This window comes from Carlito syrichta, unplaced genomic scaffold, assembly GCF_000164805.1.
Source record: "Carlito syrichta isolate Samal-C Ts95f unplaced genomic scaffold, Tarsius_syrichta-2.0.1 Scaffold288978, whole genome shotgun sequence".
Lineage (NCBI taxonomy): Eukaryota > Metazoa > Chordata > Mammalia > Primates > Tarsiidae > Carlito > Carlito syrichta.
The window spans coordinates 252240-279715 of NW_007233074.1; the positions used below are offsets into that span (position 1 = coordinate 252240).

Here is a 27476-nt window from a genome sequence, read left to right on the forward strand (position 1 = left end):
CACTCCAGTCTGGGTGACAGAGTGAGACTCCAACTCAAAAAAAAAAAAAAGAAATCCTGTATAATCAAACTCCCCATTCTCTCAATGTCCTCTCACCCTCCTCTCCCCAAGGTTTTTTCAGTTTGTCCATCCCCCCAAACTTCCTCCAGCCTCAGGGCCCTTTGTGCTTGCCATTGCTTCTGCCCAGATTACTTTTCCCCCCCCCAGTAGCCGTCTGACATAAATCTCCCCTTAGGTTGGGTTTTCACTCCAATGTCACCTATGGGACAGGCCTTGTTCCAGACTCCAGAACATCCCTGGGTCTCTTAGCACTCACAACCATCAAGTGTGGTACCCAGTCACTAGACCACCTGCAATAACTGGGTCCTCTGCTGTATCACCAGCACCTGCGAGGTGCCTGCTGGTACATACTCACTGCATGTAGAATGCGTGAGTCATCCCAATTATGACTACACAGAGGTCTTTTTTACCTAGTTACCACCCTCTCCCAGTTGGAAGCGGCACCAGGCAGGGGCGACGGCTGTTATACTCACCAACGCCCACTCAGCATCAAGCACTCTGCCTGGGCTGTCAGAAGCACCCAGGAAACAGTAGTTCATTGACTGAGTCAATGAGAGAGAGGGAGAGAGATGAGGAAGGGAGAGGAGGAAGGAGCTCAGGCGAGGAGGAAAGGAGGAAGAGAAAAGGAACCACAGAAAAGAGTAACGTTCTGATGTTGCACTTTCTGAAATAGGGGATCCGAGCCCCCAGATACCTACAAGATAGTTGTAGGTCTTTTACAGTTTTTTACAGAATGGTTTATGCTAACTAATGATGGCAAGTGATGCTAACTTTTCATCTATAATAGGGATGTAAAATTTCTCTGTAAAATACATATAATCAGATAAATATTGAGAGTCTTGTTAAAAGAATAAGAAAAGAATGATACAGTGCGTACTTGAATTTGGCAAATCTCATGAAGGTGGCATGAGAACTTCTGGACTCTGGGGCATTCTGGTGGGTGAAAGAAGAAAGAAGCCAGGGCTGGAAGTCAAACCTCAGCCCAGCAGGGTGACTTTGGGCAAGATGGTTACTTAATGTCCCTGCACCTCAGCTTTCACAGGTTTCAAAACGGGACAGGTAATATCTTTTCCTTGATACAAGTATTGCTATACTGTAGAAATGGCTGTGTTGAGAAAGTATCAAGCACTGCCACCTGAGAGGGGGATTATTCATAGGGGCAGGGACAGTCTATTTCATGTCTAAATCTAGCACGACTGCATAGACCTCGAGTGGATCAAATCTTTTCTGCCTGGCTATTCAGCCGCAGTGTCCTCTCTCCCTCCCTCCCTTCCTCTCTGTTCCCTATCCCAGGCCCTGATGGAGACAGGCCACAGCGGGTGAACGGGGAAGGCGTGGAGGTGGTAGAGGTGATGAAAGTGCAGAGGGCTGGCTCTGCAGCTTCTGAAACGCTGGACGACCCAGATAGACCCAACACTCCATCTCAGCCCCTCTCCCACCAGAAGAGCAAGTCATCCCGGGCTGACTGCCCTTAACTCCTCCCATGCAGGGGTGAGCAGAGGTGGGAGGGAGACATGGAGAAAGGAGTGTGAGTGTGTGTGGCAAAGACCCCAGGGGAGCAGAGCCACAGCTGAGGTGCAGCGACTTACAGCTTTCAAGATGCTGACAGCCTCCTTGCTGAGCCAGACCGGGTACAGGACGTCATCATGGAGGATGGACTCAAACAAATCGTCCTCGTTGTCGGCCTCAAAGGGGGGCTGACCGGCCATCATTTCGTACATCAGCACCCCCAGGGCCCACCAGTCCACAGAGGGGCCGTATTCCAACTCCTGCAGTATCTGTTCAGGAAATGGGCAACGTTAGGGACCACCAAAGATTCCCACCCTTGGCGACACTCATGCCACCGAGGCCCACGGGAAGGACTTCATTTCCAACCTGTTCCTCCTTGGAAATGAGCCCCGTTTACACATGGTGAGACTCTAAATCAGCGAATTCAGTTTAGACTGGGTTTGGAAGGCACCATCCTGGGAGCCAACTATGCCTCTCCAAAGTCAACATCGACAGTCTACCCGCTAGAGAGAACAAACTGTTATATCTTTGAGCACCAGATGAAGTTCCTGACTTGTATTTAGGGACACATTTTTTTAAAAATGCATATTTTGACATTAAAATCAGGGTCAGAGGAACACGATGCAGACCAAGAGAGACACAAGCAAGCTGTAAGTGACCGAGAGCACAGATGGCTAGGCTTCCTCTCCCCGACTCAGTCTGGGGGAAGCTTGCTGCCTGAGTGGAAAAGAGACTAGAACTTGGTCCTTTTTATTGGTGACACTGTTGAATTTACCTGAGCCCTGGGCTCCTGGAAAGGAAACTGCAGTTAATAAGTCTTTTCACCCTGTGATATCTACCCACAAAGGACCACTCTGCTCTGGCATATTCCAAGAAAAGACCCTTCGCTGTCGTTAGGGTTACCTAGTGTGAGACTCACCCATGCACCCCTCCTTCACCTGCCTCTGTAAAACCCCAGGCCCTTCCTTTTCTCCTGGGCATCCTCACCATGAATGCTCTCCTTATGCAACAGCCAGGATCAGATCATCTCCTTGATTGTCTGGTGAATGTTGTCTTTGACAATGGCTGTTTGTCTTATCTATGCGGTCTTTGTCTCTCTCCTTTTCTCCCCTCTGGCCAAATGTGTAGAATCAAATCAACTTAGATTAAATCCAAGTACAACAAGATGCTACTGAATACAAGACAAGATCTTTTCTGATTTGCTATTCTATTTGTCTGGTCTCCATACACACATATGCCATATATATATACACACATCATACATGCATATACAGATATCTACATATAGCACGTAGCAAGTCAATGATGTGTGTATATAGGAGACACACACACACAAACACACAAACATATGGAACCCAGATTCAACAATTTAGATTTAATATCACCTTTCAATAGTACAGAGCTTTGTATTTTGCAGTATGCCTTTATGATATAACATATATATCAGCTGGGCGTGGTGGCTCAAGACTGTAATCCCAGCCCTTTGGGAGGCTGAGGTGAGAGGATTGCCTGAACCCAGGGATTTGAGACTCTGGGATTATAGGCGTGAGCCACCATGCCCAGCTGTTCTGGTTGTTTCAAGATTGACAGAGGAGTTGACTTTGGCTTTGGAGAAGAACAGAACCACCAGCTTCTTGGGACAAGGGAGCCTGTAGCTCTGACCCTATAGACACTCTACACTAACCACGGGACTAAGAGACCAAAGGCACCCACCAAACAGATTACCCACCCCAAGTAGTTTAGGGTTGGCTGCATTTTCTCATATTCCTTTTCATTCCATATTCAGAAGATTCCTAACCTGTCTTTTTACTGTTTGCCAATGCTTCTATCACGTCTTTCTATTTAATCCCAAGCAATTATAACCTCTAGAAGGGTGTGTGTGTGTGTGTGTGTGTGTGTGTGTGTGTGTGTGTGTTGAAGTCTCATTCTGTTGCCCTGGCTGGAGTGCAGTGGCATGCTCACAACCCCTGCAGCCTCCACCTGCTGGACTTAGGAGATCCTTCTGCCTCACCCTTCTGAGTAGCTGGGACTACAGGTACACCACCACAGCCGGCTGAATTTTTTTTTTATTTTTTGTAGAGATGAGGTTTCACTATGTTGTCCAGACTGGTCTTGAACTCCTGGCCTCAAGTGACCCTCAGGCTCCCAAAGTGCTGGGAATATAGGTGTGAGTCACCATGACCAGCCTAGAAGAGTATTTTGAGTAGACCACAGAATGGTCAGATACTCAAGTTTAGCCTCCTCTTCCTTGGCCACCTGAAAATCTGAGAACTAAATTAGAGCCTTGTCCCGGGCCTGAGAAATTACCTGCCTGAGGTATCGCATGAGCTGGAATAACCAGGCAAGGACTTTGCCTGTTTCTTCAAGAACCTTGAAGTGTTCCCCCTTTCAGGACACACACTTCAGCTTTGCTTCTCCTCGATATGCTCCACTTTTTGGAATTCTTTGTAGAATTATAAGCCTGGAGAGGTCATTCCACCCACCCGCCTGTTTCTGGGTAGGGATATGCCTACTCCTACTGGGACTGATAAGAGAAAGTCGTTGTGGCTGGGAACATCACACCATCTCTTCCTTAGCAGTGGGGACAACTCAGCATCTGTTTTTCCTCTGAGCCAAACATATCATTAACCTGCCTATTTTTTTAGTGATATATATGTTTGTTTTTTGAGTCAGAGTCTCTGAGTCCAGGGGTTTGAGACTAGCCTGGACAACTTGGTGAGATCTCGTCTCTACAATAAATCAAAAAATTAACCAGGTGTGGTGGCGCATGCCTGTAGTTCTAGCTACTTGGAAGGCTGAGGCGGAAGGATCACCTTAGCCCAGTAGGTCGAGGCTGCAGTGGCCGTGAGCGTACCATTGCACTCCAGCCTGGGTGACAGTGAGACTCTGACTCAAAAAAATAAAAAAATAAAAGAAAGAGCCAGCACACAACCTAAGATACCTGCCTGTTCCTAAGATTTTTTATTTATTTTTTATTTTTTGAAAGCAGGATTTATTGAGAGGACAGAAAAAGCTCCCACAGTGGGAGGGGATCTGAAGGGGTTGTCCTGTTCCTAAGATTTACAGGCACTTCCCACATTCTACAGCATCATTTTTTAAAGGCCAGCGTCTCCCAAGGACCTCTATAAAGCCCCACACTGTAAGGGTTCTAGCATCCTTGTGAGCCCACCACCATGGCCAGCCCATCTACCACTGAGGAGATAGCCCACATCTGGTGACTGGTTGACACATGTGTACACTGTGTGTATCTTACTGAGTGTGCTCCCTTCTCACGCGGGGTGCTAAGGTGGCCATGGCCACCCTCCAACCTCAGGGAGGCAGGACAGCTGGATTTTGTGCCTCCACAGGCTGGGGAAAAGGTGGCTTTCAGGTGGCCTTTATGTGCTAAGACTGGATGGTGCTGTGGAAACTACAGAGCGGCCCTGCTCCAGGCCCCCTCCAGAACCTTCTCGCTTTGGGTGGCAACTTTTGTAAAATTCCTTTTAGGCCTGGCCCTAATTATCTGCTTCCCAATCACCTTGTCAGCAGTGGAGCTGGTGGGAAGCGCAAGGCTTCGCACGCCATGGGAAGGCCTGTGGTGTGGCCGCCAACCCTGTGAGTGGATCAGGGCTGGGATTGAAGAGAACAGGCATTGGGCCTGGTGATGCCAGGTGTTCTTCAGGGCCAGCGGCCACTTCCTGGGGAGCCAAGCATGGAGAAAGGAACGGGAGTGCCATGGAGTTAGCCAAGAGTACACGGTGGGAAGAGATACTTCAGGGCAGAGCTCGTGCCTCAGAAGGCATCTCTGGTTTCAGGGTGAGCCCGGAACCTCAGAACCTCTCCTATTTGAACAGGAGTGTAAGCTTTCCGAAGCGTTTTCGTGCTCTAATCTCATGCGATTCTCAAAGCAGCTTGATGAGGTGGGTAGGGCGGGAGATACAATCCCCATTTGAAAGATGAGGAACTTGAGGCTCAAAAACATGTTGTGACTTCATCAAGGTCACAGGGGAGCATTAGTGGTCAAGTCTGGATCTGAACCTCAATTCTCTGGATTGTGTGTTTTTCCCTCCCTATTACACAACCCAGCCATGATGATACCTTTATCAGTCGTAATCTGTCTGCAGTGAGACCAGAGATTGTTTGTCATGTCCAGCATAGGGGCGATTCTGCACAGGGGACACAAAGGACAGAGCGGGAAGGAAGAATGTCTGGGCCACATCATGGGTAGAGATCAGAGCTGTTCATTGTGAGTCTTGCTAATGGATTGCTTTTCATGAGAGCGGAGTGGGTGTTTTGTTCATCGTGAAATGACTGTTTGTCTTGGGCTACATCCTTAACTACTATACTGGACTGTCAACCCTTTGACTCTGGCATCAGCTCAGAGAAGGGCTGGCATTGAGTACTCTGACAATAAAGAATGAAGGAGAAGCAGGTTCCTATTGAAGGCTCTTGCTCTCTTTTTATTTATCCTTGAAGGCTGAATTCCCAGTGTTCCTGTTAGGGGAGCACACCAGTAGACAGACTGAAATCTGAAATCTCTATTCTTCAGATATCTCAGATAAAGATCCTAAAGAGAACTGACCTGTCATTTACCACCTCCACATCTAGATGCTTCTCAGGTCTCCCCAGGTCTTGTCTGGCCTGTGACTCTGGGCTGTCAGACCCTCATTCCCTGCCTTCTGGTTTGCACTGCTATTGCCTGTCTTCTTCCTGGGACAGGTCTGATGAGGGACCTCGTCTGCTTAATGGGACCACAGATCCTTCACAATCAAGGCCACGTTCCTTGATCCTTTATCCCAATCTTGTTCATGACCACCACGAGCACTAAGAAATCCTGTGTTCTATTTAACTCTCCTGAAAAAGGCCAAGATGTTTTTAGTCCTTGGCCTTTACTCATGTTGGACTGTCATGAGGTCTCATTTTCCAACAAACCCTTACTAAGAGCCTGATTTGTGTGCTGGGCACCAGGAGTCCTCAGATTAGAATCATAGGCCCTGACCTCAAAGGATTCAGAGCACAGAGATCTGGACCTCCTTTCCTGCCCAGCCCCCATTCCAAGCCTGTTGTTTTCAGGAATGCCCTTCCTACCCCTTCCGCCAAAGGAAATTCTTTTTTTTTTTTTGCAACTCAATTCAACCACCAGGTGCTCCAAGAAGCCTCCCCAGTTCCAGAGGATACCATCTTGTTTTATGTATCTATTTTTTCTACTTAATTAGCTGTTTACGTATCTGTCACTCCCTTTAGACCAAAAATTCCTTTAGAAAGGGGCCAGTGTCTCAGTCAATTCTTTACCCTCACATGGCTTTGGGTCTAGCAGGTGCTCAAGCAACGCCCATGGAAAGGAAATGAACTCTGAATGTGTTAACACCTATCCACCATGGGTAATTTTTAACTGGGATTGGTACTTCCTTTGCATCTTGCGTGTCTCAGAACCATCGAGATCATTTTGATGAAGTATCTATGACAGGCCATGCCTTAAATCTGGATCATGTCACACTAGGTATCTCTCAGTTTGGGCAAGGCTGACCTGGAGGAACTCAGTGCAAACAGACGCTTCACGATGAACAAAATATTCAAGCAACTTTCACGAAAAAGGTTCACACAGAACATCCCTATCTCTGGGTACAATGAGGCACGGTCACTCTCCTCTCCCTGCTCCATCCTGGGTGCCCATGATATAGAGTTGCCACGATACCAGAAATGGTGAACAGTTCCTGGTTTTACTGTAAGCAAATTACAGCTGATAGCGTTAAGTGCTGCCTTGGTCAATGCTCCTTCATTCTGGTTTTTAGGACATGAAAACAATCGCACAAGTCAACACATTTCTCTTGGTCCAAGTTTTCTTGATGGTTCTGGATGAGAATGGGAGAGTGATGTTGAGTGAGGACTCACCCAGATTTGGGGAAGAGCCTGTTACTCAGTTCACTCATCATCTCACCGACACTTCCTTATGGAGAAATCAGCAAACCTTTCATCTTTCCTCTTCTCTCTACTCTCTAGAACTTATCCTTGTTTTCTCAAGCCTTCCCCCATAAGCACTAGATAACCCCAGGGCATGAAGTGGGGTTGGACCCTGCCTCAGCCCTAGCACCGAGAGGAGGTGGCCCTCTGCATGCCATCTTAGGTCGGGTGCTATGTAGTCAGGAGTCCCACAGAATGTTAGATGACCCCAGGGCATAAAGTTGGAACCTACCTTGACCCTGGCAGTGGGATGAGGTGGCCCTCTGCACACCATCTTACCTCGGGCGCTATGTAGTCAGGAGTCCCACAGAATGTGGTGGTCGTCACTCCGTTCAGGATCCCTTCCTTGCACATCCCGAAGTCGGCCAGCTTGCAGTGGCCTTCTGCATCCAGAAGGATGTTGTCCAGTTTCAAATCCCTGCAAAATAGGTCAAGACCACATTGTGAATGCTTCACTCCCCTCAACGTGGTCTTCTCGAGTTGGAGAGATGTGAATATCCCGAGGAAAACTCCAGAAAAAAATGCCCTAAAGGAGGCTCGACCTGCCTGAAACCATCTCAGTCCAGGGGCTCTCTTTAGCCTTCCATGGTACCTCCATTCCCTTCAGCAAGAAGGAGGAGCTTCTGTGACCTCAGGATTATACCAAGGCTGCTGTGGTTTAATAGGTCAAAGTCAGTAGCTACTTATGGAAGCCCTACTATGCACTGAAATTCATATTAATCTGACCCTACTATGAGAAAAAGAAGCATCTATCTCCCCTCCTTCATGAATTAACCGCGGGGATTAGCTAAGGGGCCCAGCCAGACACCTCTGAACATCAGTGAATCAGATAAAACCACCTAAGAGTCAGAGATCGCATGATAGGGCATCAACTATGCAGGCTGCTGCATTTCAGAGGGGGATACTACAGACAACTGGTACAGGCAGTGAGAACTTCCAGGAAACAGTGCCCTTCATGAGAAGCTTGGATAGAAGCTAAGTTTTGGACAGAACATGAGGAGAGGAGGTGGGAGGGAGGGAAAGGTCAAAACAGCAGATGCGAAAAAACGAAAAACAAAACAAAACAAAAAAACACCCCAAAATGAGGAGGCCAGAGAATTGGGAGCCAGTGAACATGAGGCAAGGTAGGTATGTTGAAACCAACCTCGAAGAGCCTAGAATGCCAGGAAAAGGGATTTGAAATTCAGGCAGACAGCAATGAGTATCTGCCTGCATGAACACGATGCCCTTGCAGGATTAGTCTCTGGGTGTAAGCAGTCTGGGTGGGGACAGGAATAACTTGTTGCAATAACTTGGATCTACAGAGCCCATGTGGTTCTGGGCAGCCAGTGAGGGTCACAGAGGCATACAGCCTCAACCAGTGCAGCTTCCTTGGGGCCTGTTTTACACTTAGGGGTTCTGTGTAAAATCTGGGGTTCAGAGTAAGAATTCCCCTACCACCATGCCTGGAAACCCCAGGCCTGTTCCTGTAGAAGAACTCACACTGGACATAGGTCCCCACCCTTGGTTTCTCTAGCAGTTACTCGGGGCTGCTGGAGGTGAGGGGGGTCTTGCAAACAAGGCCCATTCTTCTGTACACAGAGAGCAGGAGAGTCCTGCTGGCGTCTGGACTTGAACTCCAGCCATCATCAGGGATCCAGGCCTGAGTGCAAAGGTGGAGCAGGAAGCACTTTGGGACCTGCCTGCATTGTCCCCGTGACCCCGTTTCCGCTTCCATCTGGGACTTCTTGAGAAAAAGAGAGCACATAAAATGTGCTGTTGTAAGCAAATGCTCGTGAACTACAGAACAAGCAGCGAGCCCAACTAAGCCCAGCCCCTGGGACTGGGCTCCCCGGCCCCCACCCTGGCCACTGTGTGTGGTCAAGGTCCAGCTCCGGCTGTGGGTGAGAGAGCAGTGAGGTAGACACTGGGTGAGGACATGTGAGGCCTGGATTTTCATCACCAGTTGTGGCTTGGCCCTAGTAAAGTCACCTTGCTGGTCTGTGACCTTATCTGTCAAATCAGGATGACGCCCTCCTGCTTGTAGGCTTGAAGGATTATTGAAAAAAAGTGCATGGAAGCAGGCCTTTCATAGTGTCATACCCACTTCCTTCATGAAGAAACTGAGCTTGAAGGAATGGAGGGTTCCTGTCTGCTCACTTGCAAATGTCTGCATCCTTGGGAGGCCATCAGCTTGGGCCTCACTGAGTTTCGTGCCCCTCGGCGCCCTAGCAGCCAGCCTTGCTGAACCCATGGCATGTACAAAGACAATACTAATCATAAAAGGAACAACAACTATGCTTCTGAGGTGTGGAGAGCACTTTACATTCACATTTACAACAGCGGCCACTACCCTTGCGGAAATAAGTCAAGGAAGCAGGAAGAAGGTACGTGATTTCTTTAAGGTAGTGAGGGGCTTGGTGAGTCTCCTGCCCTGAAGGTTTCTGTGTCCTGTCCTCCTCTGCCTTCTGGCCTTAATATTGGTTGGTTTCTTCCAGTGCTACCCACTAAGCTCAACTTTATATAAAAAAAACCCAAATGCCACCCCTCTAGGCCTACTCTTTTAAAGCCTTTGCTATGTCAGAGGAAGAGTGGTTCTAATTTTGTAGGAACGGGATGGGTTCAGATAAGGTCAAGCCAGTCTGAACCTCACCTCTCTTCTGACTCAGACTGCCAAGCTCAGCCCCTCCTCAGGGTTCCTACTCTTTTCAGGGAGGGCCACGAGAAGGTAGGATGTCTCCCTCTCCCACCTCCTGCTCTCTGCCTGCCCCTGCACTGGTTCCAGATGCACACCATCCCTTTGCTTGCTGCCTTTGTTTCTCCCAGGGGAAAGAAGGCCCAAGTATGTTCCACAAGCAGCACACAGCGGCTGCTCCCCACTATGGTCAAAGGAGGCCCTTGGCCAAAACACCTTCCTACCATCCTGCGATCGAGGCCTGAAGCCCACCACTGGTCACTTCCTCCAGTTCCTCCTCCACTGTCTGTATCTCTTGAAAAGTTGACCTCCCCACATAAAACCAAATCCAGGAAGAGTTAGGAACTTATATTCCTTTCCTTTGTAAAGGAAAAGAGATACCTGCACACGTATGTTTATTGCAGCATTATTCACAATAGCAAAAACATTGAACCAACCATGCTGCACATTGAAAGAGGACTGGATTAACAAAATGTGGTACATATACATAATGGAATATCATGCAGTCATAAAGAAGGACAAAATCAAGAACCTCACAGCAACTTGGATGGACTTAGAGTCTATAATACTGAGTGATTTATCACAGAAACAAAGAACTGAGTATCACATGTTCTCACTCATAAGTGGACCTTGAACAATTATTGTAATACTATAAGAAAAGGAGTGCCAATAGTGGGAAATTGCCGGGACATGGCTGAGCATGTAGTTGGTACTCATCAAATGTGTTGACTGACAGCTTTGCAAAGAGGGACTGAGTAGTCCTAGTCCATGGTACGTTAGCGAGCTTTGGATGTCTGATAGGTGAAAACAGTATCAGTAGATTCTTAAGTTTCTTTGTAATTTTGAGCATTTTTTCAGTCCTCAAATACAAAGTGTTTTCCTTTTGAGTATAGAGTCTTTTTTTTTTCTCAAAAGAGTAGGTTCACTTTTTTTTTTTTAACAGAAGGGGGAAAATCCAGCAAAATCCCTTTCCTTATATATGAGCCAGTGTGACTAGCCTTTACTTATTCAATTTATCTAGTCATAATTTCATTTTTTTCCAGTAGGCAATACATTTATGTGTTCATAAAACCAGAACGTATGAAAGGGAATACAGGAAGAATTCTCCCTCCAGCATCCACTCCCTAAACACCCCATCTCTCCTTAAAGGCAACTGCTTTTTATTCATTCCTTGTGGATTCTCTCCATCATACTTTATATATATTTGCGTTCCCTCTCTTAACTAAATGGACGTTTACTATATGCACCTTTAAGGATCTTACCCTTTGCCCTTGATCCATATTGAAGATCTTTCTGTCTTGATCTTTTTTGTGGCTGTATAATACCCCATCATATTTATTGGGGGCACATTTAGGATGCTGCCAAAATTATGCTATTATATACAGCGTTGTTGTGAATAACTTTGTACATAGGACATTCAGCACAAGTATGAGGTAATCATAAACATTTCCTAGAAAATAAATTTCTGAACCAGATACTACAAGAATGTGAATGTTGATGGATGTGGCCAAACTGCCCTCTTTAGAGGCCAAATGGTTTATACTTCATCTGCAATATATGACAGTGCCCGCCTTCCACATTCTTACGAACATGGTATGTTAGCGAGCTTTGGATATCTGAGAGGTGAAAACAGTATCAGTATATTCTTAAGTTTCTTTGTAATTTTGAGCATTTTTTTCATACATTTAGAAAGGATTTTTTTTCTGTGAGTGGTCTGTTGCTTATTTTTCTTTTGTGGTGTTTGTTTTCATTGATTTGCAGGAGCTCTTTCTATATTAAGAAACAAACTTTATTTATGATAAGAACCACAAATACTTTTCCCAGTTTGTTGTTTTAAATTTTGACATTGATTATAGTGGTTTTGCCATGCTGATATCATTGATTTTTATGTAACTGAATTAATATTTTATTTTGTGGTTTGGGGATTTTATATCTTAATTGGAAAGGCGTTACCCATTTCAGCATTATAAAAAACATTCTCCCTCCGAGTACTTTTACACTTTCATTTTATAAACATATATTTTTGATGTGTTTGAAATTTGTTCTGATAACAGGTGTGAGGTATACACATATCCAGCTTTACTTGTTTCCAGATACCTAATAAATTTTCCTAATCCCATATGTTGAATAGTTCATCCATTCCCTGCTGATTGAAATACCACCTTTATCAAATCGTGGTATGAAATCCCCAGGTGCACTTGGATTTTTTCTGTAGGTTTTATCCTATAACATTGCTCTATACCATACTCTTTTAATTAGTACAGGTTTATAATATGTTTTAACACCCAGTAAGGCTAGTATCCTGATTGTTTTTCAAAATATCCCAGCTATTCTTGCTTGTTTATTTTTCCATATGAACTTTAGAATCATTTGTCTAGTTAAAAAAAAATCCTGGTGATGTTTTTATTGTGAATAAGTTGAAAGATACAAATTAACTCAGAAGATTTGATATTTTTATGATGTTGAGTCTTCTTATCCATAATATTGTTTCTCTTTCCATTTGTTTGAGTCTTATCTGTGTCCCTTACGAGCATTTTAAAGTTCTCTCATATAGGTATCGGACATTTCTTATGACATTTTATCGTGGATTGTTGGTTGTTCCAATATCCACTCTTAATTTCTTCCTTTGTACGTGAAAGCCATGTGCACGGCCACACAGCTGTGAAACAGAATGAAAATCCACTCTTGGAGATGGGTGTGGTTCTGCGACTAGGTTCTAGCCAATCAGATGTGTGGACATCACCTTAAAATGAAGAGCCTTACTCTTCTTTTTCTTTCCTTTCTCTATCCAGTTGCCTAAATGCCTAGAACCCCAGCAGCCGCCTTTGACTATAAAGTCAAGGACCAAGCTGTAGCCCACCTTCCGAAAACTTTTCATATGAAAGAGAAATAAACTCATTTCTCATTTAAAGCACGGTTGCTTGGGGATTATAGTTATTGATAATAGAATCCACTTCTGAATAGTCCAAACTATTAAATTCCTATCCTAAGTGGGGTCTTGTCTTCTGTTATATCTTTGAACTGGCTGCACATATACATGCTAGCTAGTGATTTCTGTTTATCATTTTGTGTCCTGCCATCCTACGGAACTCTATTTCTGGAAAAGAGTTTTCCAGCTGATTCTCCTGGATTTTTCAAATTGTCTACTATTAATGATGACTTTACCTCTTCCTTTTCAGTAATTATTCCTGAAAGGGAAGATTTGTATTTTTCAGTATTTATATTCCTAATCCATTTTTCTTGTCTGATTGTGTTGACTAGAACCTCAAGAACAAAGCTAAATAATAATGGTGACAGCATCTTTGATAGCCCCTGATTTTAGAAGGGTCATTCCCAACATTTCCCTGTCAGGCGGAATGCCTTTATCACAGCCATGGTCACCTGGAACCCAGATGGATGGCTACCTTCCTGTACTCTCCTCTAGATTGAAGACTTGTGAGAATTTCCATGGAACCACACTTCCTCCCCCAGTGCCAAGGGTCAAATGGGCTGTGGGAAGAAGATAAGAACCAAGCTTTTCAGCACCCCTTGAGTCTAGGGTTTCTTACCTCAGCACATTGGGGCAGGATAATTCTTTGTTGTGGGGTGCTGGCCCACGAATTGTAGGATGTTTGGTATCATTCCTGGTCTTGGTGAGTTAGAGGTGATCAGTAGATGCCTCCAGTTGTGACAACCAAAATGTCCCCAGACATGGCCAAATGTTCCTTCCAGGGCCTCTGGTTGATGACCACTGCTCTAATCTAAGTCGTAAGTAGTGATCTAGGTTTCATGATGGCCTGGCTATGCTGGCTAAACTAACTAAGTCTCGCTAAACCAAAGAGAAGGTTGGCAGTCATGCTCTAGCTGTAAGGAAAGGGTGCCTTCGCCTGCAGTGTTCTATGCCATTTTATCCCTGGGGATAAAATGGAATCCTGACAGTACCAACCCTGCTAATGTCTGACATCATCAACTGACCTTTTGAGATGGATGGGGAAACTGAGGCTCAGAAGAGGTAAGTAATTTGTCTGTGGTCACATGGCTGGTAGGTGGCAGCATGGGGCAGACCTCACATAACTGCCTGTGACTACCTTTTAGATAAAATGTAAGAAGCATAAGTTGGAAATCCCTATTTGATGCTTGGACTAAAATTCCTTTGGTCTGGGAAAAGAAGGCTTTGTGGTGAGAAGGAGACCACAGAGCCCCAGGGGTCACAGACACCAACAGGGACGGATTGATTTAGAGGCAGGATGGTATAATTAAGGCTCCCCTGGGGTAGGAGTGCTGATCTCTTCCAGAAAATCAAAAGATGTCAAGAAAGGAAATTCCCTAAGTGATGTACTTTAAAAATATTCTATAAAACCTATCTGAGCAGAAAAAACACAAGACCTAGCAGTTCGTTTCAGGGAGAAAAGCAAAAGTTTGACTTCTAAGACCAACATTTACTATTTTTGGGGGCAGGGGGAGGGATCTGTGAGTAAATACAGACCCCTAAGATGAGTTTGCTGTGAGGTGGGAAGAAATGGTTTAATACTGAGGGAGAACTGGCATTAACGAAGGTCTAACGTCAGGGAAATCTGCTGGAGATGGGATGAGACCAGTCAAGGTCAAGTTATACTTCTACTACCATGAGAAGAAGCTGTTGATGTCTCTACTAATGTCTCTAGAATAACTTGAAATACATATTTTGGCTTTAAGAATTGCCTCCCAGGTGTGGCTATGTATGCATCATGATTTATGTCTAAGATGTCGGTGTCTGCATGCGGTGATCTAAGATGCTGGATGCTTCTCTCTTCCTGATGCTCACATAGGAAGTGGGCAGTTCTGAATCTGAACCCTAACTCTGGTACTCATGAGCTGGATGATGTTGGGCTGGTCCAAAATATCTCTGAGACTCAGTTTCCTTATCTGTTAAATGGAAATAATAATAATAATAATGGAATGATGTAACCTATGTGAAAGTTATAGCCCAGTCCCTTTCTGTGGTCATTATCCTAAACATTCTGCCTTCTCCAGGGATCTCTAACACTCATTCCTTAGAAGACACATCTCCTGCCCCTTAAAAGTCACTAAATCCCTAACAACTCTTTTATTTTTGGAAAATATTTATGACTACCTATTGTGTATATGCTACTGGGACACTGTGGGATGAAAAATATAAAGTGTATGCAACTGTAACATATGGGAGAAAGTGACAATATGAGACAGAGAGAGAGAGAGAGAGAATCTGAGATTGAGACTTGCAGCCTAGTCCAGTGAGGGTCACAGGATTCCTTTCCCCAAGACTGAGGAGTGACACCATGAATGGAAACACAAAGTACCCTAGGGAGCGGTTGCAGGGGGAGGGGACAGGGTGGAAAGGGGTTATGGGGAGGGGTGAGGCCGTGCAGGTGTTACCAATCAGGAATCATGTGACAGCTTCCAGACATTTAACAAAAGTCTCAGGGCAGGCAGCCACTGTTTGCTATCACACATAGCATCTCCCTACTCCCCACAACAGCCCTGGGCAGTGGGTGTCATTCTCTCTCTTGCAGAGATAAAGAACTTGGGGTGGGGCTAGGGCCAGTCAGGAGAGCTGGTGGGTGACTGGGATCTGAACTTCAGATACTTGATGGAATCCTGTTTTCCTCACACTGCACCTCACTTGTCTCATCTGAATTCATCCTCTCCCCTTTGGAAAGTTGTATTTTCCCAATTTGATGGTAGATTCCCCCAAGAATAAGAGCCAAGAAACTCCTCCTGTAGACAATGCAGCATTGAGCACAGGTTGGCGCATATCCGGCTCTTAACCTGTCAGAAAGAATGGACACACATTTTTTTAAAAATATTTTTTCTTTGAAAATTCACCCAAAAGGAAGAGCCTGTAATGTCACCGTCATCTTCACCTGTTGCTAATGCCCTAACATGCGAATTCCACCAAGCTCAAGATCCCATAGATGACGGCAAATTCCTCCAGTTACTTGAAGATAAGAGATTAGAAAAATTACTCCGCATCAGAGAGCAGGCCCTCGAGGGAGATGATGAAGAAACCCTACTTGTTTTTGGACAAATAGTGGAGACTTGTGAATGACTGTGGTTAATCAGATGGGAACAGAGGCTCTTCTGGCAGAAGTTACCAAACACCTTCATAGGTTTAACCATATGCTCAAGAGAGAGAATTTTTTCCCTTCAACACTGTGGTAAATATCAGTGACTGGCGGGCATTCCTTTTCAGGCATTCTTTGCATAGGAACTTCCCGTCACTCTCAGGAATGCAAGTCCCCCAACAACACCCTAGGCTAGACGTGAAAGCAAGCAAAATATGTCTATTGCCTCTCCATTAAAAAAAAAAAAAAAAAAGCATAATTTGTTTCTGAGTCCAAGATCAATGATTTTTAAAAATTCTCCACTCCGGTGCTGGTAACTGAGTCCACAGTAATATTTCATCCTGGGCCAATCTGCGGGGAAAAATCTTCTCCACGTTTTTGCATAGGAAAACTCAACCATGTAGGAACAAAACAATAACTACCTCTTTTTTTTGTCTTTTCAAATGCTTTTGTATCTCAAACTCAGTGTTAAGTCTTTTACATCCATTACCTCAGCTAATCCCACTATCAATCTGGTAAGACTATCGTTATCTCCATTTGCTACAGGAGGAAAAAGGCTTGAGGAGTTATTCAACTGGCCCAAGTGATGAGTGGGTGACAGAGTCTGTTCTGCCTGCCCCGATTTCCATGCTCTTAGCCACTTCACTATGTTGTTTGAGGAATAAAAACAATAATTGTGTCTGTACTCCTGCCCTTTCGTGGGACAGAGAACACAGCTGGAGCTCTTGAGGCAGTGGTTGCTTCTACTTCTCATGGAAACATGCTTATAAGATGTAACTGACAAGCTAGACAATGCTATTTTGACCAAACAGGTGGCCTCTGGACTGGAGAGAGCAGACTTTCATCGAGAGCTAGAAACCAGAAAGGTCAAACAGCATCCTGATTTACAGCCAAAATAAATAGCCTGGTACCTGGTTGATCCTGCCAGTAGAAAAATTGCCTGTGGCCGTACTTGGGCATTAAGACTTGGAATCACTACAAAATAGGTTATCTGATTGCATGATCAACCCATTGCTTTTGAAAAATTCATAATAATGAAAGCACTTTCTTATACTTAATATTCATGGATAAAATCCTGACTCCCACTGATGGGAAATAGGTATTGGCTTGTGGCCTAATGTGTGGATGAGCTGCCCCAAGCATCCCTGTGACACTCACACCTAGTCCCTCTGTTCCTCTCCAGGCCAATCAATTTGTTCGCCAAAACAGCTACAGGGGCTGAACCCAGGACAGAAGTGACCTCAAGCCAAATCACCTTCTGAGCTTTACTGTCCTCAAACGTGAGCTAAAACAGTTGGATGAGTTAATCCCCAAGGACCCATCCAGTCTAAGATCTGGGAAGTGAAGGCAGCTAGAGCCCATGAAAGAACTTGCTTAAACTTCAACTTGAACCTGGCCATGGCACACCAAATGTTTTCCTTTTTACTCTAAAGCAAACCTTTGCCAGGAGGCATTTTTATACAAAATGTGAATCAGATAATGCTCTCCTACTGCTTTCTTCAATGGCACCCCAGGGACTTGGTTCTTAGCACAGTGTGAAAGGCCCTTCGTGGTCTCCACCATCTTGGCCTTCCAGCCTCATGCCTCCACAAATGCCCTCACGATCTAAACTGGGCTTTGGGAAGCCTTTGGATGGTTCCTGAGTCTGTCTTGATGTCCTAGCACTGAAAACACTCTCACTGTGAGTGTCTCTCCTCTGTGAGGGCAGAGTCCTAGAATCCCCCCAGTGCCTGACATACCCAGCGTCTCAATACTTGTTGGTCAATTGGATGAAGAAACAAGAGCAGAAAAACAAATTCATGGATTGTGGCCCCAGGCAGCCAGATGATCTGAACACACATTTCCAGATGATATATGGAACTATTAAAACATTTGAAAAATATTTAAACTAGGCCCAAACCATCGGAGGCCACTGAATCTGACATTCTCTTGCATCCTCCAATTCATTCTTCCCAATATACACAGGAAGAACCCAAACAGCACAGTCCTTGTCAATAAGGCTCTGTCTTAGTCCCCTTTCCTCAAAGACATCTCTCTTGACCACTCTGTCTAAAGCAGCCCATCACCACCACTCTCGACCCTTCCTTTAATTTCGGTTGTGGCACTTTGGTCTGTTTCTTTACAGCAGTGATCACAATTTATCATTATTTTGCTCACTTCCTTGGGTATTACTGGTTCCCCTCACATGAACTCCATGAGAACAGGGATCATGCCTTTGTGGTCATAGACTGGTCCCCAGAGGTCTGCAAGTGCCTGGTATTCAATGTTTACTCAATGTCAGAATAAAATAACAGGCAGGGAGTCTCTATTAAGGTCATTTTAGTGACATTCTCATTAATGGCATGAGTACAACTACTAGTACATTCATTGTACACTTCACCCTCCTATGTAATAATTCCACAATATTTTCTGAGTTTTTACTTATAGCCTGTTTTTGTGCTGGGCCTTGAGGATACTGAGAGGGAAGACAGACACAACCCTGTCCTCAAGGAGAGGTCTGGGGTCTGAAGGGAGAGATGGACATGAGGCCAGAGTACTAAGGATAGTAAGTTCTACACCAGAGGAACAAATAGGACATCATCCCAGTCCTCAGAAGGCAAGGACTGCTGGTCTTGCCTTTTTTGGGTCCATGATTTGCAGCTTGAAGTGCAGTCAACACTCTGTCATCACAGAAAGAGCCACTCCATCTAAAGGACCAAGAGTAACCTTTCTAGGGGCGTGTCTGGAGCCCTGTGTGAGTGGACCATAGAACCCAATGTAGAGTCCAGAATTCCCGGACAGGAAGGCCAGAAAACCACCCCTCCGGCTCCTTTGACAGGACGAGGAGCTGCCAAAACTCAAGTGTGTGTCTTCCATGTCCAGCCACATACGGAACCACGTGCTAGGAGATTGGTCAGCTCTCTGCAGGTCGCCCCAGCCCAGATAAAGAACTGAGGAAACACAAATGTGACTCCACACGATTTGACGGGGATGTAGAGAAAGCACGTCTTCCTGCAAAGTGGGGGTCACCCAAGCTGCTTGGAGGATATCAGAGGCCTCGTGCAAGGTCGGGGGCTGAAAACGAACTGACCTCTGAAGGGACAGAAAACAGATTTTATTATTCTTAAAAAAGAAGTCTCACATTTGTATTTGTTTAATTTGGCCACGGAAGGTATTTGCTTTAAGGCCGTGTGGTGTTTTTCAGCAGATCAGAAATGTGTGGGTCTATGCATGTGTGTGCATATGCATATACATGCCAGTAAGGAAGGGTATAAGATGCCTGATGCCCACACCAGTGTTTAAGGGTCTAGACCAGTGGGCTCTTGGTTGAGAAGGATGCACAGGTTGCAGGTTAAGAAGATTCCTCCCGGCCGGATTCAGTGGCTCAACCTGTCAACCCAGCATTTTGGGAGGCTGAGGCGAGTGGATTGCCTGAGCCTGCGGGTTCAAGATCAGCCCGGGCAACTCGGCAAGATCTCGTCTCTACAATAAAAAAATCAAAAATTTGCCGGGCGTGGTAGCATGGACCTGTAGTTCCGGCTACTTGTAAGGCTAAGACGGAAGGATTGCCGGAGCTCAGCAGGTTGACACTGGGGTGGCCCTGAGTGCCACTGCACTCCAGCCTGGGCAATGGAATGAGACTCCAACTCAAAAAAAAAAAGAAAAGAAAAAAAAGAAGATGCTTCCTGTTTACCACAGAAGACAATCTGGTGGAATTTACAAATCAAAGATGATTAAAACTAAGGGCATCTCCATCTGATGAATGTTTATTGAATGCCTGTGATATACCAGGGAAGTCCAGGTGTTGGAGTGAGGCAGGGGTATATCAACAGGTCAGTTTGCACAGTCCGAGTCTCACTAGACATGTGGACCGTGGTCTATGTGAAGGTTTGGGCAGAGGAAAGAATGAGTGTGGGTAAGCTTTTCTGAAAAGGTGTGTGAGGGGAGGAGGGCTAGGACTGACCTGTGAGCTTGATGGTTAGGACTTGCAACAGAACAGCCAGAGAGGAAACTCAGTTTCCACTGGTGTCTGGGAAGCCCAGAAAGGGGAGAAACTCAACCAAAGGTTGTGGTCCGTGAGTGTGACAAGAGTCTTTAGTTCGGTGGTTCAGAGATCTTTTTATCAAACTGAGATCCAGGGAGATAAAGCTACTTGTCCTTATTTATATTTATTATTTTCTTTTTATGCTTCGAGAATCCAATTTAGAAATAATAAGAATAACAGAAGGAAAAGAAAGGAGGAGAAAGAAGAAAAAAGAAGAGGAAGAGGAAGAAGGAGGAGGAGGAAGAGGAAAAAGAGAAGTTGTTGTTGTATTTTTTGAAAAAGACTTTCCAGACCAATAGAAGTATCATGTACCAGGGTCTGTCCAGTAAATAGCTTTAGTAAAGAAAATATCTGTAAACCTCAAACCTGCCCATGGGAAGAGAGGAACAGGAGTTCCAGAATTCCACACAGAAAAAAAAGAAAAGAAAAGAAAAGAAAGCAAAACTCTGCAAGTGATCCTAGGAGTCACACCCTTGAGCAAGGCAGTAGCAGTCCCCACGTGGGAATTAGCCCATTCAGAGAAAACCCACTGGAACTTCATGTTCTCCACAGGCCTTCCAGTGTTCCAACCAAGAAGGATCCAGAAGCTTCTCCTCCTCCTCCTCTTCCCATCCTAGGCTGTCCCAGAGAAGCAGGTTAAGCTGGTGTGATGGTGACTTGACCCGACAACATTCTTAAACACCAACAGTGACCAAGCTGAGAATGAAATCAAGAACTCAATTCCATTTACAATAGCTGCCAACAAGCTAAAATACTTATGAATATACTTAACCAAGGAAGTGAAAGATCTCTACAAGGAAAACTACAAAACACTGATGAAAGAAATTATAGAGGACACAAATAAATGGGAAAACATCACATGCTCGCAGACAGGAAAAATTAACATTGTTAATGAACATATTTCCTAAAATAATCTATAGATTCAGTAATCCCTATCAAACTACCAATGTCATTTTTCACCAAATTAGAAAAAACAGTCCTCGCTAGGTGCAGTGGCTTACATCTGTAATTCCAGAACTTTGGGAGGCCAAGGTGAGGGGATTGCTGAGCCCACTGATTCGAGACCAGCCTGGGCAACTAGGTGAGACCTCATCTCTACAATAAATCAAAAAACATTAGCTGGGCATGGTGGTGTGTACCTGTGGTTCCAGCTACTTGGAAGGCTAGGTGGGAGGATTGTGTGAGCCCAGCAGGTCAAGGCTGTGATGACTGTGAGTGTGCCACTGCCCTGCAGCCTGGGTGACAGAGTGAGACTCTGACTCAAAAAAAAAAAGAAAGAAAAATTCTAAAATTTATGTTGAACCAGAAGTCAGAACAGTCAAAGCCATCCTAAGCGAAAAGAAGAAAGCTAGAGGCATCACATTACCTGACTTCCAATTCTACTACAAGGTAACAGGAACCAAAACAGACTGGCACAAGAGCAGACACATTGATCAATGGAATAGAATAGAGAATTCAGAAATAAGCCCAAATACCTACTACCACCTGATCTTTGGCAAAGCAGACAAAAACATGCACTGGGAAAATTGGATAGCTACATGCAGAAAAATGAAACTTGATCCTTATCTCTCACCATATACATATACTAACTCAAGATGGATTAATGATTTAAATGTCAGGCCTGAAACCATAAAAATCCTAGAAGAAAACCTAGGAAAAACTCTTGTGGACATTGATCAAGCAAATCATTTATGGCTAAAACCCCAAAAGCAAACGCAACAAAAACAAAAATAAATAAGTAGGACTCAATTAAACTAAAAAGCTTCTGCGCAGCAAAAGAGATGATCAACAGAGTAAACAATCTACAGAATGGGAGAAGATGTTTGCAATCTATACATCTGACAAAGAGCTAATATCCAGAATCTACAAAGAACTCAATTCAGCAAGAAGAAAGCAGATAACCCCATTAAAGAGTGGGCAAATGACATGAACAGACATCTCTCAAAAGACAATCATAAACGGCCAAAAAACATCTGAAAAAATGCTCAATATCACTAATCATCATGGAAATGCAAATCAAAATCTCAGTAAGATACTACCTTATACCAGTCAGAATGGCCATTATTAAAAACTAAAAAACAATAGATGTTGGTGCCCATGTGATGAAAAGGGAATGCTTATACACTGTTGGTAAGAATGTAATAGTACAATCTCTGTGGAAATCAGTATGGAAAATTAAAAGTAGATCTACCATGTGATCCAGCAATCCCACTTTTTGGTACCTATCTGAAGGAACGAACAGAGGTCGTTATACAGAAAGGCAGCTGCACTTGTACCAAGGGGGATCCCTTCAAGAAAATTGAATTTATTTATAAAAAATTGAGTATTTCTTCTTACATGCTTAAACTTCAGTCACCTCTACAGTTATGCTCCATTTGATGCAATATACCTAGCAAGAGGCTTTTCCCACTACTCAAAACAGTTTTTGAACTCATCGATTTCGATGCTTTTTAGTGCTTCTGCCATTTTTTGGCTTCATCTCTTCACTTTGGAAAATGTTTCCCTTTGAGGAATTTTTTCATCTGGGGAAGCCACAACAAAAAAAATCGCTTTGGGAAAGAACGGGTGATAGGGAGGGTGGGGAATGCGGGTCATGCTGTTTTTGGTCAAAAACTCCTGAACCCACTCAGGTGCGTTGTCATGGTGGGAGATCCAGTCACCTGTTTGCCACAACTCGGGGTGTTTCTTCTGCACATTGTGATGCAACCTTTTCAAAACTTCCAGGTAAAAACTTTGGTTGGCTATTTGATCCAGAAGAACACAATGTGAGTGCACTACAAAAGATCATTCTGGATTTTTTGGGTCCCTACTCGTCTGTTCATCGCAGCACAATTCACAATTGCAAAGATGTGGAATCTTTAGATGTGGGCATTTAGATGTGTGATCTAAATGCCCATCAACTGATCAGGGGATAATGAAAATGTGGTGTGTATACACACACACACACACACACACACACACACATATATATGCCACATGGAATACTACTCAGCCATGGAAGGGAATGAAAGAACATCTTTTGCAGTGACCTGGATGGAACTGGAGACCATCATCCTAGTGAAGTAACCCAGGAACAAAAAACCCAGTGCCACATGTCCTCATTTATAAGTGGGAGTTAAACTGCAAAGACATATAAGATGGTATAATGGACACTGAAGACTTGGAAGGGGGAGGCGGGGAGGGACAAAAACTCACCTACTGGGTACAATGTGCTCAGGTCAGGGTAGAGAGCTCTCTCTCTCTCTCTCATATTCTATCATTCTCCCCCAAACTACAAGTCCTTCAGAATTATGTTCAAATCTATTAAATGTCATTGAACTAAGGTGGTCACTTACAGCTTGAAATGTAATTTCCCCCGGGAAACTGGCATAGATGGATCAGAAGACCTTGGAAAATCAGCGCATGTGAAGAGGCAAGAGCACAGCTTCAAAATCGCTCCTCAAATCCTGCCAGGATAGGGTCAAGATTTCCCTCTCCAGGACCATCCTAGAGGCCACTGCCTCACCCTGGCGTGAGTCCATCATCTTTAGTCAACTGTCCCCCACCCTTTTTTTTTTAACCCTAGAACCCTAGAACCATTCTTGAGACAGGATTAGGACTGACTTGATGTCATTCAGAGTGTTGGTCATTCCCTGACTTTGCTGTCAATGGCCAGCTGGATTTATCTTCACTCTGGAGCAGGCTGTTAGGCCATAGATGTGGGTGAAATATTAATAAGTCATATTCAGTGAAGGGAGGGACTTGAAAAGGGTTACCCTGTCCCTACTTTGGGAAAAAGTGCCACCCAGTTTTTAAAAAAAGTCTCACAACTACAATTCAGGTCATGGCCATGTCCTAAGGGGACGGGGATGCACATACAAAGCTTGCAGACATTCACACTTAGCATTTATAGTTGAACTATTCTTGACAAGCTCCAGTGTCTGCCTGCATAGAATACATATATAATTCAGTGTGTAATGAAGTTGTGTGTGGGAGAGTCAGTTGGCCAGACCAAGTGGAGAGCAATGCAGTCTGTGAAAGGACTAGTTCTCCATCAGAAAGCTAGTGCTTTGATCAAATTAAGCTCAGGAGTTTGGAATTTGTTGGTGGTTCGTGTCTATGACAAATAAGTCCTTTAAATATCTATTCTGAAATAAAGAAATAATGATTTGCAAATTTATTTTAGCAAGTGCTATGATAGAAACGGAAACTTCAGCAACAACTAAAAAGATGGTGAACATTTGCTGTGAAAATGTACCCAGATAGCATACAACTCTCAACATCTCTCTGTGTCTACATCTCCATGTTATGTTAAACATATACTTTGTTACACATATGTGACACTATACATGTATACTTTATTATATGTAATAAAGTACATAGTATGATGAATATAACAGAGACGTAGATATATGGAGAGAGATGTTGAGAGTTACATGTCACCTGTGTGTGTGTGTGTGTGTGTGTGTGTATTTATTTATATATAAAATGAAGTATATATGCAATAAGTTAGGTATGTGGTATAAGAATGAGCCCAGACAACATTTAACTCTTAATCTTTCTTTCTCTGACTCATCTATTAATCATACCACATATTTTATTATATGTATAATTAGGTAAACATAAAATAAAGTACATACCAGGGGTGCCCAAAAAAGTATACACATTTTAAGAGCTGTTATCTGTGTATTACTTTTAGTTTGCCATAAGCAGAAGTGTCTGGATGCTGATGGTAACTACCTTGTAACTGTAGAAGTCAAATCTGACTTGTATTCATCTTACTATTACAATTTTAATACAACATTTTCCTTTCTTAAAATATTATATACTTTTTTTGGCATCCTCTGTATATAATAAAGTATGCAGTACGATTAATGCCATATTACAAAGAGAAAGATGCTGGGAATTGTATGTCATCACATATATGCAATAAAATATATATGTAATAAGTATAGTATGAATAATACTTATTCATACTATATAATGAATAATATATACTATATAGAGAAAGATGTTGGGAGTTATGTCACAATCAAACATAATAAAGTACAATTAACATATGTAATAAATATTTAGTATAATTATATATTTATTTAACATATAGTATAAATATTACATAAAATAATCTCAAGTTTAATTTATTATAAGTAACTTATTAGATTATACTTGATGTTGTTGGTCTCTTCCCAATTTTGCAATTATTTTCTACCAATCCAATGGTTTATGCCAATAGAAAGGAAAATGACAACAAAAATGATTACCCTTGAAAGCTTAAGAATATACAAAAGCAAAATCTGTCATCTTATCAGGCTAAAAAATAAATAAATAAATCACTATTTTCATGTGCTAACAGTCCCTAATGGAGGTTAATTAAACAAATGCTAATTTCCTAATCTGTTGATGACTGTCAAACAATTTTTATTGCCAGAGATTAGCTGTTAAGATACACACCCACAACCATACCTGCTCTTTTTGAAAACATAAATGTTCTGACTTAATGGAAAATCACTGCAGGGCATAAGTATAAACTATAAAACAATTAAAGTAATAAATCCAAATAGCAATTCCCAGTGAGTCTTACAACATCAGACTAAGTAGCTGCCAGTCTGCAAAGCTCTGCCCTGGGTCCTGCCGTTGCAGGGACCAGGAACCCGTGCAGACTTCAGCCAGCAGGACCTGAGGCTGGCTGGAGACTGCGGAGACAGGGAGATCATCAGCCCAGGGCTCAGGAGGTTCCAAGCCAGAGGCTGCCCACAGGTTCCTAGGCAGTTTGTATTCTATCACAAATAAAATTATTCATTCACGCACTCAAATATTTATGAGATGACGATTATTTGACATGCACTGTTCTAGGCACTGAAGTCCCATGGTAGAAGCTACCCACAGATTCCTAATCAGTTTGTGTCCTTTCATAAATAAAATCATTCAGCCGGGCTCGGTGGCTCATCCCGTAATCCCACACCTTTCGGAGGCTGAGGTGAGTGGATTGCCTGAGCCCGTGGGTTCGAGACCCGCCTGGGCAGCGAGACTCATCTTACAATAAATCAAAAAATCAGCCGGGTGTGGTAGTGCATGCCTGTAATTCCGGCTACTTGGAAGGCTGAGGCGGAAGGATCGCCAGAGCCCAGCAGGTTGAGGCTGCGGTGGCTGGGAGCGGTCACTGCACTCTAGTCTGGGCGACAGAGTGAGACTTCAACTCAAAAAAATAAAAATAAATAAATAAATAAAATCATTCATTCATGAACGTCCCCCAACCTCTTGGAGTTTATAGTCTAGTGTGGATAGAGACCATCAACACATATAACCATAAATAACATAATGTTGAAGAGTGAAAGTGCTATGGGAGTTCAGGCTGAGACTAACTCAAATCCATGCCCTTGTTTCTCTTCCGTTAGTCAACCGCTCTTTATCGAGCACCTTCCATGGCCTCCAGGCATCTTGAGATGATGTGCAGGAGACAGCATTTTAAGACATGGCTTCTGCCACCCACGTGTGAAACAAAGCGGAAACCATAAAAACCCTTCGCTCAGTGATTGTGCTGGGGAGATTTTACTGGTGCCCCTCACACAGATGACCTCCTTTAATTTCCCCAAACTTTCTGAAAGGGGTACTATCATCACTTCCATTTTAGAGTTGACAATCCTGTGACTTAGGGTAAACAGCTTGCCCAGAAATCCATAGCTAGTATAGGCGTGAGGAACCAAGATTTGAAACTCACAGAACAAAGCCAGGCTCGGTGGCTCGGCCTGTAATCCCGCGCCTTTGGGAGGCTGAGGTGAGTGGATTGCCTGAGCCCGCGGGTTCGAGATCCGCCTGAGCCCGCGGGTTCGAGACCCGCCTGGGCAACTTGGCGAGACCTCATCTCTACAATAAATAAAAAATTAGCCGGATGTGGTAGCGTGCGCATGTAGTACCAGCTACGTGGAAGGCTGAGGTGGAAGGATCGCCGGAGCCCAGCAAGTTAAGACTGTACAGTGAGGAATCGTGCACAGAACTGCATTCTTATATGCCAATGGCAAATGGGCATATAACCAAATAGACAATCCTATTCCATTCGTTATATACACTTCTATGACACGCAAGTGAAATGCCTTGGCATCTTCCTAATCATAGAACTCAAACTTCTTTACAACAGGAACTACTGGACTCTGCTCATAGAAATCAGAGAATACACAAACAAATGGAAAAATATACCATGCTCATGGATAGGAAGAATCAACATTGTTAC

General features: G+C 43.9%; 1 protein-coding gene across 1 annotated transcript in view; it reads right to left on the minus strand.

The window, feature by feature from the left end:
* Nucleotides 1-27476, minus strand: part of LOC103256151 (protein kinase C epsilon type) — a 105724-nt gene that overhangs the window by 35788 nt on the left and 42460 nt on the right. The window contains exons 2-3 of the mRNA XM_008054045.1: nt 7789-7927; nt 1650-1838 (exon numbers count right to left, since the gene is read on the minus strand). Of these exons, the coding sequence (XP_008052236.1) occupies nt 1650-1838; nt 7789-7927 (328 nt within the window). The remainder of the gene's footprint in view (nt 1-1649; nt 1839-7788; nt 7928-27476) is intronic.